This window comes from Drosophila serrata, unplaced genomic scaffold, assembly GCF_035046125.1.
Source record: "Drosophila serrata isolate PLE 108 unplaced genomic scaffold, ASM3504612v1 contig_275, whole genome shotgun sequence".
NCBI classification, from domain to species: Eukaryota; Metazoa; Arthropoda; class Insecta; order Diptera; family Drosophilidae; genus Drosophila; species Drosophila serrata.
This window is the reverse complement of record NW_028257173.1, coordinates 4,058,681-4,071,278: the sequence shown is the minus strand read 5'-3', so window position 1 is coordinate 4,071,278 and position 12,598 is coordinate 4,058,681. Positions and strand designations below refer to the sequence as shown.

At 36.7% G+C, this 12,598-nt stretch overlaps 3 protein-coding genes and 1 long non-coding RNA gene across 11 annotated transcripts in view; 2 read left to right on the top strand and 2 right to left on the bottom strand.

Moving 5' to 3' along the window:
• The window catches only part of for (cGMP-dependent protein kinase for), a 39,269-nt gene extending 35,881 nt beyond the window's left edge, over nucleotides 1-3,388 (top strand). For all 7 annotated transcript variants that reach the window (XM_020950661.2, XM_020950662.2, XM_086834856.1 and 4 more), the window contains 5 exons: nucleotides 943-1,179; nucleotides 1,248-1,397; nucleotides 1,610-2,229; nucleotides 2,289-2,478; nucleotides 2,536-3,388. In XM_020950661.2, coding sequence (XP_020806320.2) covers nucleotides 943-1,179; nucleotides 1,248-1,397; nucleotides 1,610-2,229; nucleotides 2,289-2,478; nucleotides 2,536-2,701 — 1,363 coding nt within the window. In that variant the 3' untranslated portion in view covers nucleotides 2,702-3,388. The remainder of the gene's footprint in view (nucleotides 1-942; nucleotides 1,180-1,247; nucleotides 1,398-1,609; nucleotides 2,230-2,288; nucleotides 2,479-2,535) is intronic.
• The window catches only part of LOC147643420 (uncharacterized), a 123,184-nt gene that overhangs the window by 14,594 nt on the left and 95,992 nt on the right, over nucleotides 1-12,598 (bottom strand). The window lies entirely within an intron of this gene.
• LOC110182606 (kappaPI-actitoxin-Ael3a) lies at nucleotides 2,914-5,028 on the top strand. Its single transcript, XM_020950668.2, has 3 exons — nucleotides 2,914-3,055; nucleotides 3,438-4,078; nucleotides 4,781-5,028. The coding sequence occupies exons 2-3, from the start codon at nucleotides 3,946-3,948 to the stop codon at nucleotides 4,954-4,956; spliced, it is 309 nt and encodes a 102-aa protein (XP_020806327.2). The 5' UTR covers nucleotides 2,914-3,055; nucleotides 3,438-3,945; the 3' UTR covers nucleotides 4,957-5,028.
• Ugt36A1 (UDP-glycosyltransferase family 36 member A1) lies at nucleotides 4,985-7,940 on the bottom strand. Its single transcript, XM_020950666.2, has 3 exons — nucleotides 5,697-7,940; nucleotides 5,376-5,592; nucleotides 4,985-5,316 (listed from the first exon to the last, which is right to left on the bottom strand). Exons 1-3 carry the CDS (start codon nucleotides 6,805-6,807, stop codon nucleotides 5,034-5,036), a joined length of 1,611 nt encoding a protein of 536 aa, XP_020806325.2. The 5' UTR covers nucleotides 6,808-7,940; the 3' UTR covers nucleotides 4,985-5,033.

Here is a 12,598-nt window from a genome sequence, read left to right as displayed (position 1 = left end):
CCATTTGGGCGTAATTAATGTTCATTTGCACTTAATTATATCAATACAGGCAAACTGAGTAGTCCATGTTTGGCCATTACTCCTAATGGCAAAAAATGTAAAAATCGTTTTGCTTAAGGATTTGTGTTTTAAATCGTGCAAGCAAGGTTTTTTTATAGTTTTGTTTGAAGTAAAGAAAAGTAAAGTAACTTTCTCCCAGCAAATGGGCAAAAAGAGACGGCTCTTCAGGTGCAACATCATAGTCATCATCGGCATATCGTCGTCATGGTCATGGGCGTCCATTCGTATGACGTGCAATGCCTCAAACTCAATCTTGCAATCTTGAAAACTCACTTGAGTCGAAACTTCAAACACCAAAACCAAAAATAACTGCGGCCAACGAACGCATAGAAATTTTCTTTTCAAACTTGGCAACCAGTTTGTTGCCACAACTTCCACATCCAGTCAGTCAGTTTCAAGTCCAGTTCCCTTCCTTTACCAACTTGTAGAGTGACAAATTAATCGCATTTAATTGGTCGCCCGTAAAAAAACTGCTAAATAATAATAATAAAAAAAGGAAAAGAAATAAACCATGATTGAGGCCTTGCACTCGTTGCCCATTCCAGATACGAAAAGTGGCGGAAAAGCGGAAAAACAGTTCATAGAAAATGAAAGTGCAATTATCATGATGATGATGATGATTCAAGATTTAGATTGGGATACTAGATATTGCAGCTGCATCTTGTAGATACATGTGTGTAGCTCGAGGGGCTAGAATGGGAGGTGTTCGAACTATGAATGTGGGTCACTCAGCTAGCTAGCCATTAGATTCCAATCCCACTAGCCTGGAATTCTCCTATCTAGATCGAAACTTCTCCAGCACTTTCTTTTGCTTTTTACTACGGAAAAGAGATTAATATCGCCTGGTAACTAACAATTTTTGTTTGATTTTCTTTCCACCAGTGTTCCCATCTTTAAAGACCTGGCGGATGACACGCTCATCAAGATCTCTGATGTCTTGGAGGAGACGCATTATCAGCGCGGTGATTATATAGTTCGCCAGGGAGCCCGAGGCGATACCTTCTTCATCATTTCAAAGGGCAAAGTGCGGGTTACGATCAAGCAGCAGGACACCCAGGAGGAGAAATTCATTCGCATGCTGGGCAAGGGTGATTTCTTTGGAGAGAAAGCCCTGCAGGGGTGAGTTATTAAATGTTATTAATTAATTAATTTCCCTGCTAATTATTGGTATATAATATTTTTTATAGCGACGATTTGCGAACGGCTAATATTATTTGCGAATCCGCTGATGGCGTCAGCTGTCTGGTCATTGATCGCGAGACCTTCAATCAGTTGATTTCTAATCTGGATGAGATCAAGCATCGCTATGACGACGAAGGCGCCATGGAGCGCAGAAAGTAAGTGGGAAATTTTAAAAAATATATAATTAAATGCAGCTTTGGGGAATTGAAGCAACCCTAAGCAATCATTAAAAACCCTGAAACCCCCTAGACAACCCTAAATCATTTACAACACTGATAACACATCGCATTAGCTTTTCTTTCAAGAAAATTTTTTGCTTGAAAATGTCACGGAAATTATTTATTAATAACCAATTTTATCGTTATAGGATCAATGAGGAATTCCGTGACATTAACCTTACCGATCTACGTGTGATTGCCACCCTTGGTGTCGGTGGCTTTGGCCGCGTGGAGCTGGTCCAAACCAATGGCGACAGCTCGCGCTCCTTTGCCCTGAAGCAAATGAAGAAATCCCAGATTGTGGAGACACGACAGCAGCAGCACATCATGTCCGAGAAGGAGATCATGGGCGAGGCCAATTGCCAATTTATTGTGAAGCTCTTCAAGACCTTCAAGGACAAGAAGTACCTATACATGCTCATGGAGAGCTGTCTGGGTGGTGAGCTCTGGACGATACTGAGGGATAAGGGTAACTTTGATGATGGCACCACCCGGTTCTACACCGCCTGCGTGGTGGAAGCCTTTGATTATCTGCATTCGCGGAATATAATCTATCGCGATCTGAAGCCAGAGAATCTTTTGCTCAATGAACGTGGCTATGTGAAGCTCGTGGACTTTGGCTTTGCCAAGAAACTGCAGACAGGCCGAAAGACGTGGACATTCTGCGGAACACCAGAGTATGTGGCTCCGGAGGTGATATTGAATCGGGGTCATGACATCAGTGCGGATTACTGGTCACTGGGAGTGCTCATGTTTGAGCTACTGACGGGTGAGTAACAGGAGACTAAGCTTGAACTATATAGTAAATAAATATTTATATTCTTTCAGGAACCCCACCCTTCACCGGCTCGGATCCCATGCGCACCTACAACATTATACTTAAGGGCATCGATGCCATTGAATTCCCCAGGAATATCACACGGAATGCCAGCAACCTGATCAAGAAGCTGTGTCGCGATAATCCCGCCGAGCGTTTGGGTTACCAACGTGGCGGCATTAGCGAGATCCAGAAGCACAAGTAAGATATAAAACCTTTAAAATCTGAATTATGTAGGTATTAATTCCTATTCTTTAGGTGGTTCGATGGCTTCTATTGGTGGGGCCTGCAGAATTGCACCCTGGAACCACCCATAAAGCCCTCGGTCAAGAGCGTAGTGGATACGGGCAACTTTGACGACTATCCCCCCGATCCTGAGGGTCCGCCGCCAGATGATGTCACTGGTTGGGACAAGGACTTCTAGAGGGTAATCCTCCCAGACGATGCTCTCTAAAAGGCTTCTGCTACAAGCATGAAATGAGGAGAAATTGATCTTAAGTGCGCCATATATGTACGCCAAAGCCAATAGCAACAGTCAGCAGCTCGGAAACCCAGAAAAAGCTGCCCACAAAAAAAAAACAGAAAGTAGCAGTCGCAAGGCCAAGGGCTTAAACATAAACCATCGTCTTGGCCCTATTTAGATTTTAGACATATATATGTATACGTCTCCGTGATGTTATCCCCCCATGATGATGTGCAACGCAATGAATTTATTAACGAGTTTATAACTATTATTTTGTAATGAAGAGGAAGATGGAGAAAGGAATTGATATAACTTGTAAGTAGGTCCTCTCTGTTAGCCATGTGCATTGTATAAAATTCTTTCTATTCGTATCTATTAAATATTATTAACATAATTATTAGGAATCATTGTTATCACGGTTGCCTTATAGTCTGTAAGAACATTTTTTAAAGCAACATCTGACCGCAGATTGTCTGTCATAAAAACCCCAAAAACCATTTGTTAAAGCTCCTATCTAGCCTCTCTTCTATCTTTCATTAGTCTTAGCGTGTCATTTTCTATTATTTGTACGAATAATATGCCTTTTTAATCGTCTTTTTTAAGTAAAAACCAGTTAGAAATTGAATAAACAAATTTATGCGATGAGTATTTATGGTTATCTCAACTAGAATTATTCAATTTACAAAACTCCTTTTAGTTTTAGGTGTTACTGATAAGGAATATGCCATATTATGACATACGCTAACCGAAGGGTAATTTATTTAAGTACTAAATGTTATAAACAATATGTGTTCACACTTTTGTTAAACAAAAAACCCACTCAAAAGCGACCCTAACCAAGGTACTTCCTGCATCGGTGCTTCTGTCTGCGGAACACGTTTTCACTCGCCCGGACAGAGAGTGCAGTGGAAAATATGCAACAAGACCGAAAAGAGACGCTAAAATGAAAATGAATTTGGCTTAAAATGAAAACGAAAACGTAAACTCAGCTACGTGCTCAGAACGGAAGAAAAAAACGAATCGCAGCAACCGGAGAAAGCTGAGAAGAATCTGTCAAAGTGCAAAACACATTAAAATCAGAACATTCTGTCGACGAAGCTTGTGCAGATCGGAACAAACGGAAAATTGAAGCTCTAAAATTACACCAAAAAAACCGGAACTAAAGCAGAATACTTTTTGGAATACAGTATTCAATTTATATTTTAATGAATGTATTCAAAATGCTTTCAATACGGAGCTGGATGAAACTATGGCTGCTTTTGATTTTGTTGGTTAGCCTCTCGATGGCTCTTCCGAGCTTGGAGAATCATACAAGAGGACAGATTGAAGAGGTAGTCGGTGAGTACTAATAAGATAAACCAAATAAAAGGTGGAACAGAATAGTGTTTACATTTTTAAACAAAAAACGAAGCTAGTTTTAGGAAGGCAAAGTTGGTATTCCCTTGCAGTTTGCAATTGAATGTAAAATATATCATAACTTAGCCAATAACACATTAATTTCAATTCGGAAAACGATTTTTATAATATTTTGATAATTTTAACGATGTAATGTATATTTTTATACCACAATTTTTCAACAAATCAATTCTTAACAATCTCATAGCTAAGCCAAAAGGGCATCAATTTTAATTCGGAAATCACTCCTGTGTTAGTTTTTAGATGGTTAACAAATCTGCATACTAAATTTAATATTAAAAAAATCAACATTTTTGTACATTTTTTAAAATTTTAACGATGTAATCCCTTATAAAATTTTGGAAAATTTTCAAAACATTTTCTTTTAACCGGACATGGCTAGATCGACTCAGTTTTTAATGGTGATCAAGAATATATATGATTTATGGAGTCGAAAATTACTCCTTCACTGTTTTGCAAGCTTTTAATTAAAATTAGAATACCCTGCTAAGGTATTATATTTTTATTTGGTTAAAAAAACGGTGAGCATTTCTAAAATCCATCCCAGCTTACTAAATAACTGTTCTTTCTTGAGATAATATATTTTTGTATAAACAAAATAATTCAAATAATTAATTTTTGCAGCTTGTAAACAACCCAAGGCACCTGGCCTCTGCCGAGGACGTCAATTGCGTTATGCCTTTAACAAGAACACTGGAAACTGTGAGAGCTTCTACTACACCGGCTGTGCCTCCACTGAGAACAATTTTCTGACCTACGAGGAGTGTCGACGTGACTGTATGCAGCGTCTACGCTACTGATTGAAGGAAAATCCATACAAATTCTTAATTTAACTATTAACTTAATGCATATATTTATATTTTTACCATCAATTGTGCTAAGATGTCTTTGATTTCTTTCTTAGCTGGTTAGGTTTGTCCTTTTTACAACAAAAGTACCTTAAAAGTAGGATTAGGAGAGTAAGGGAAAGCAATATCAAGAGTATACTATCCAAAGAGTGATAGATAAAACCATTTAGCTCAATTCCTGGAGATTGAAGTAGCTTACTGGCCACAGAGCCATGTTGTATGACATGTTCCACTGACCAAACGGCCAATTCTAAAGGCGTTTGCTGTCGTTGATTGAAAACTTTTGAGATTTGTATAGAATTCTCAGTGTAACTGCAAGGGAAATATTGTATTTAAAGCTTTTTGTAACTATATAATTATTATAATTATACCTGACTTTGCTAAGCTCTTTAAAGGCTTGCTTTAGGTTATCAACATTAATCTCCTCATAGTCCAACTTAAGACCCATTCCTCGATTTTGCACAGAAAATGCATTTAAGAATTGATCGCCATAAATGGGAGTAACAAGCATGGGTTTGCCACAGTGTACGGATTCCGTAGTGCCCAAGAGACCGCCATGGGTCCAAAATAACTTGACTTTGGGGTGACCTAAAAGGGTGATTTGAGTAGATATGTAAATTCAGACCCTTAACCGGTTTTCAAACTAATGAAAACCCGGAATAAGCAAAGATTAGGTTATTTGTAACACTCACAAAGTAAAGCCAACTGTGGTGCCCATTTTACAAATAGAAATTTCGAGGAATCCACTTTGGGTGTCTTCACCTTCTGATCCTCTTCCCATTTCCATATGATCCTCAAGGGTAATCCTTGTAGAACCTGCAACATGGCTGCCAGTTTCTCATTATCAATACTTGAGGCACGGACCATGGAGCCCCAGCTTATGAAGATTACACCCTTTTCTGATTGATTAAGGAACCTAGTGATTTCTTCCGGTAATTCCTTTTCCGCCTTTTGTGTTATGTGAACTCCACCAATTTCCACAAATTGCAATGACTGAGGACGACTGCCCATTAGGGAATAATGTTGATTTCCAAATATAAATGCAGTCTGCTTGCGAGCCACTTCCTCTACGTCGATTTCCACTCCGAGATACCTTCGAATAACTTCGTTATCCGCCGGATTCGAGTGATATTTGTACAGATACTTTAGCATCTTGGCTTGAACAAAGTTTAGCAGGCGTTCATGCCACTTGAGACTACCGGCAAAGCCCACAAATTCCGATTGAATGAACGAGGGTGTATCCGGCAGATCAATGCGATCGTAATAGTAGGGCATCAGAGCACAAGTACTCAACCCGATAATTGGCAGATTCATTAACTTGGCCAAGGCCAGTTGGCAATCCGAATTGAAATATTCAGTGAGTAGCAGATCATAGGGTTTGCTTTGGTGTCTCTGGAGCACAGTTTCAATGTGACCGCTGCCAAAGAGATGCTCACAAGTCTCCTGACCCTCCTCATGAAGGGCTAGATATTCCCTGAAGAGAACTCCAAGAGATCTTGTGGGCGTATTCTCCGTCAGTGGAACCAAATTAATGGTCGTACTCGACTGATCCTCTCCAGCAGCCGAGATCAGCAGCTCCTCGTAGTTGGGCAGGGTTTTCCCTTCAACATTCTTCACATATGAGATCACTGTCACCCGATGACCACGCCTCGCCAGCTCATTGAGGATGGGCATCACCACTTTGAAGTGGCTAAAGCCAAAGTGCGGATAAACGGCCAGAACATTACCAGCCAGAATTGGATGAGGAATCCCCGCGAGAAATGCTAACACAAAGAACACTTCACTACGCGGAAACGTTGTCATCGTTCTGTTGTTTTCCACCAAATGAACTGAAGCATGAATTTTGTTACCCAACTCAAGGGGGGCTTCCCTTGACCGATTGTTCTGTTGATAACCTTATCGTCCATTGTTAATGATAATAACGAGATCATTATGAGCTAATATGAGTTGATTGCTTGTGTGGTTTCTGATTGGCTTGGATTACTGCACTTGTTCGGCTTCTTCTTGCCATGGAAAGTTCCTCCAACTGGAAATGCAATAGCAATCGATATATCGATATACTTGCATTGGGGGGAGTTTATAACTATTTTAAATTACAAATTTGTTTAGCAACAAATCAATGAGAATTTTTAAAATTTTATAAAATGGGAAATTTTCTACATTTTTTATATATTTTTACACATTTTTAGAGTGCTATAATATTAATCAGAAGCTTGAAAAACAATGAAGGAGTCATTTCCGACCCTATAAATCATATATATTCTTGATCAGCATCAACAGGCGAATCTTTCTAGCCAAGTTAGAAAAAAAATTTTTTTTTGTAATTTTTTGAAAATTTTATAAGGGGTTACATCATTAAAAATGTCAAATTTTGACAAAAAATCGAATTTCTTAAATTATAAAAGTCAGTATGCAGATTTGTTAACCTAATAAAAACTAACACAGAAAAGCTTTCCGAATTGAAATTAAGGCATTTTTGGCTTAGTTGTGATCTTTTTAAACTTAGATATTTCCCAAAAAAAATTGACCAATGGAAAATATCCAGTCTATGACTAATAAAGTGATAAGGAAAAACTGGTTGAATTACAGGTATTTCCTAAAAACTATTTTACCTGTCTTTGTCTGTTGCTAAAGGAAGTGCAGTAGTCTAGATAAGGACACCCTAAAAAATGCTATAAAGACAGGAGACAATCCTCAAGCGGAGGTTTATTCATTCAAAACCAATTCCCCTAGCGTGTAGATACTTTTCCTCCGATAAATAAAATGTGTAAATTAATTATTTGTTTATTTTGTGCAATAATAGCATTAAATCATTTTGGACTCTTGACAAAATCTCAGAATAGTACACGTTCCATGTGCATTTTTATTAATAAATCCATTAAATGCGGTGAATTTGTTTCAAAATGCTTATTGCCATTTTATGGCGACCTGCAGCAGAAGAATTTCAACAAATTTAATGAATATGAAGAAAAGATTAAGAGCCAATTAAAGGATTTTCAGAATAAGAAAGAAGACCAACTTAATACGACTAAAGTCCTTCAAGATTGGTTAGTCAAGGTCGACAGCCGGCAGAAAATACTTCATGAAAGGATTAAAATTCAGAATAAAATGATCAAGAAAAATAAGGAAATTCAGCAGATTCAGAAAATTATGAATGTCCGACTGATTACTATCAAGAAACTCATCCCTCAAGCCATCGAGCAAAGCCTGGTCAATATTAAGGAACAAATGTTAGCTTCACAAAAGGACATCCAATTCCAACTCACAAAAATGTGGAAAATACTGTCCAAAATCGAGGCACGTCACAGATTTAAAGCAATAGGTTTAAAATTCTACTATATCGAAGATAATGTGACACAAAACTGGACATCTGCTGCCCAATCCTGTCGCCAAATGGGTTGTCACCTGGCGTCCTTTCAAAACAATCAGGAATTTCAAGCCATTAAAGGAGAAATCAATCCGGATCATGTATATTGGGTGGATATCAACGATCATGTAAAGAAAGGTGAATTTAAATCGGAAACCTCAGGTGAAAGGGTCACCTTCTTCAGGTGGCTTCCGGGTGAACCCATTTATGATGACGATAGTCAGCGGTATGTTAACTTGTTTAACGGTGGCATGAGAGTGGAAAATGGCTCCATTAAAAGGAATTTTATTTGTCAATATGATGAAGATTAGAATTTAAGGATTATCAGATATAAAAGATAGCTTATTACTTATAGAAATTAATTTACAATTTTTATAGTAATATTATTATATTATTATGTTAAGTTGTACTATGTATGTAAAACAAAAATCTCGATTAATAAACTCTATCTACAATATTAAATTTATGTTTTAATTTTAATAAGGAAACATCTCTATAAATATGGGGAGGTGGAGTATTTAATAAATTTTTCTATACAAAATATTATTGAGAAATTGAGAAAAATGAATATACAATTTTTAGATAATAAAAATTGAAAACAAATTCGACACCGGTTTTTTTGGCTGCCGAGGCGGCCTCTGGCAATGCTAATTTGCAACTCCAACTAGCTTATGTCCCCCTACAAAAATTGCAAAGTTCAAAAACTTTTTATTTTTTAGTTTGAATAAGTAAAAATAAGTGTATAGAGTTTTATCTGAACATGCCCTTGATGATATTCTTTCTACAGTATTTTACATAAGTAAAATGTTCATTTCTACGTATTCTTTTCATAGCATACTTATAGGTTTATACAAAAGATTTTGTCGGCGATACCACTTCGCAAAAATTACAATAGATGGCGCAAAAAGCCCATTTCGATTTATGTCGAAAAAACTGTATTGATATTAGACGTCTGCATACTCAATTTCAAATTTAAGAAAATTGAAGCAGTAAGTAACTCTAAACAGCAATTATCTATGACCAGTAAGAATGTATGATCAGTTTCTAACTTTGAACACCAATAAACAATGACTTGCAACTTTGGAGCACAACACATTTCTGAGCCTGGGCCGGCAGAAGACACTTCGTTCCGGGGATGCTAGAACAAGTTGGGAATCATATGATATGAAGATAAGCTATGAACAGTTAGTATCTATAATCAGTAATTAACTTTGAACTGTAAGTATTTATGACCAGTGATTACCTATGATCAGCAAGTATCAATGAACGTTTAGTAACTCTGATCAGTAAGTATCTATGAGCAGCAAGTATCTATGACCAGTAAGTATCTATGACCAGTAAGTATGTATGATCAGTTACTAACTTTGAACACTAATAAACAATGACTTGCAACTTTTGTAACACAACACATTTCTGAGACCTGGCCGGCAGAAGATACTTCGTTCCGGGGATGCTAGAACAAGTTGGGAATCATATGATCTGAAGATAAGCTATGAACAGTAAGTATCTATAACCAGTAATTAACTCTGAACTGTAAGTATTTATGACCAGTGATTACCTATGATCAGCAAGTATCAATGAACGTTAAGTAACTCTGATCAGTAAGTATCTATGAGCAGCAAGTATCTATGACCAGTAAGTATGTATGATCAGTTACTAACTTTGAACACTAATAAACAATGACTTGCAACTTTTGTAACACAACACATTTCTGAGACATGGCCGGCAGAAGACACTTCGTTTCGGGGATGCTAGAACAAGTTGGGAATCATATGGTCTGAAGATAAGCTATGAACAGTAAGTATCTATAACCAGTAATTAACTCTGAACTGTAAGTATTTATGACCAGTGATTACCTATGATCAGCAAGTATCAATGAACGTTAAGTAACTCTGATCAGTAAGTATCTATGAGCAGCAAGTATCTATGACCAGTAAGTATCTATGACCAGTAAGTATGTATGATCAGTTACTAACTTTGAACACTAATAAACAATGACTTGCAACTTTTGTAACACAACACATTTCTGAGACATGGCCGGCAGAAGACACTTCGTTCCGGGGATGCTAGAACAAGTTGAGAATCATATGATCTGAAGATAAGCTATGAACAGAAAGTATCTATGACCAGTAAATAAGTCTGAACAGTAAGTATTTATGACCAGTGATTAACTATGATCAGCAAGTATCAATGAACGTTAAGTAACTGTGCTAAGTAAGTATCTATGAGCAGCAAGTAACTCTAAACAGTACGTAACTCTGAACAGCAAGTATCTATGACTAGTAAGTATGTATGATCAGTTACTAACTTTGAACACTAATAAACAATGACTTGCAACTTTTGTAACACAACACATTTCTGAGACATGGCCGGCAGAAGACACTTCGTTCCGGGGATGCTAGAACCAGTTGAGAATCATATGATCTGAAGATAAGCTATGAGCAGTAAGTATCTATGACCAGTAATTAACTTTGAACAGTAAGTATTTATGACCAGTGATTAACTATGATCAGCACGTATCAATGAACGTTAAGTAACTGTGATCAGTAAGTATCTATGAGCAGCAAGTAACTCTGAACAGTAAGTATCTATGACCAGTAAGTATTTATGATCAGTTACTAACTTTGAACACTAATAAACAATGACTTGCAGCTTTTGTAACACATCACATTTCTGAGACCTGGCCGGCAGAAGACACTTCGTTCCGGGGAAGCTAGAACAAGTTGGGAATTATATGATCTGAAGATAAGCTATGAACAGTTAGTATCTATGATCAGTAATTAACTTTGAACAGTAAGTATTTATGACCAGTGATTAACTATGATCAGCAAGTATCAATGAACGTTAAGTAACTGTGATCAGTAAGTATCTATGGGCAGCAAGTAACTCTGAACAGTAAGTATCTATGACCAGTAAGTATTTATGATCAGTTACTAACTTTGAACACTAATAAACAATGACTTGCAACTTTTGTAACACAACACATTTCTGAGACCTGGCCGGCAGAAGACACTTCGTTCCGGGGATGCTAGAACAAGTTGGAAATCATATGATCTGAAGATAAGCTATGAACAGTAAGTATCTATGACCAGTAATTAATTCTGAACAGTAAGTATTTATGACCAGTAATTAACTATGATCAGTAAGTAGCAATGAACGTTAAGTAACTCTGATCAGTAAGTATCTATGAGCATCAAGTAACTCTGAACAGTAAGTATCTATGACCAGTAAGTATCTATGACCCGTAAGTATGTATGATCAGTTACTAACTTTAAACACAAATAAACAATGACTTGCAACTTTTGTAACACAACACATTTCTAAGACCTGGCCGGCAGAAGTCACTTCGTTCCGGGGATGTTAGAACCAGTTGAGAATCATATGTACAGATGTGCGAGATTTGTTTTGGAACATACTTAAGAGTAAGCACAACTATAATCAGTAATTAAATATGAGCAGTAAGTAACTATGATCAATAATTAAATATGAGCAGTAAGTATCTATGACCAGTAATTAACGATGATCAGTAATTACCTATGAGCAGTAAGTAACTCTGAACAGCAAGTATCTATGACCAGTAAGTATGTATGATCAGTTACTAACTTTGAACACTAATAAACAATGACTTGCAACTTTTGTAACACAACACATATCGGAGACTTCGCCGGTAGAAGTCACTTCGTTCCGGGGATGTTAAAACCAGTTGAGAATCATAAGCATATATGTGTGAGATTTGTTTTGGAACAAATTTAAGCTATTTGAATTAAACTATTGACTTATTATTCTATATAATTTTACTAGTATATAAGTCGGAGCATGGCAAATCGGTGGACTATATATATATACAAATATATATAGCTAACATATGAACAATTGGTCGATTTATAGAACTATGATCAGTAATTAACTACGACCATTAATGAACTATGATCCGTTAGTTTCTATGAATATTAAGTAACTATGAGCAGTAGATATTAATCATTTAAAAAATATGTTTAATAATGTATAAAATTAAAAATAAATCTTTGTGAAATATTCATAAATAAATTAAAAATATAATACATACATAAAACAAGTTGCAAAATGCAAAGTTAAATTGATTTCCATTTTATTTACAACACCTTTTTATGGTATTATAATTTTAGTTAGAAGCTTGCAAAACAGTGAATGACTCCGACTCTATAAATCATATATATTCTAGAACAGCATCAACAGGCGAATCTTTCT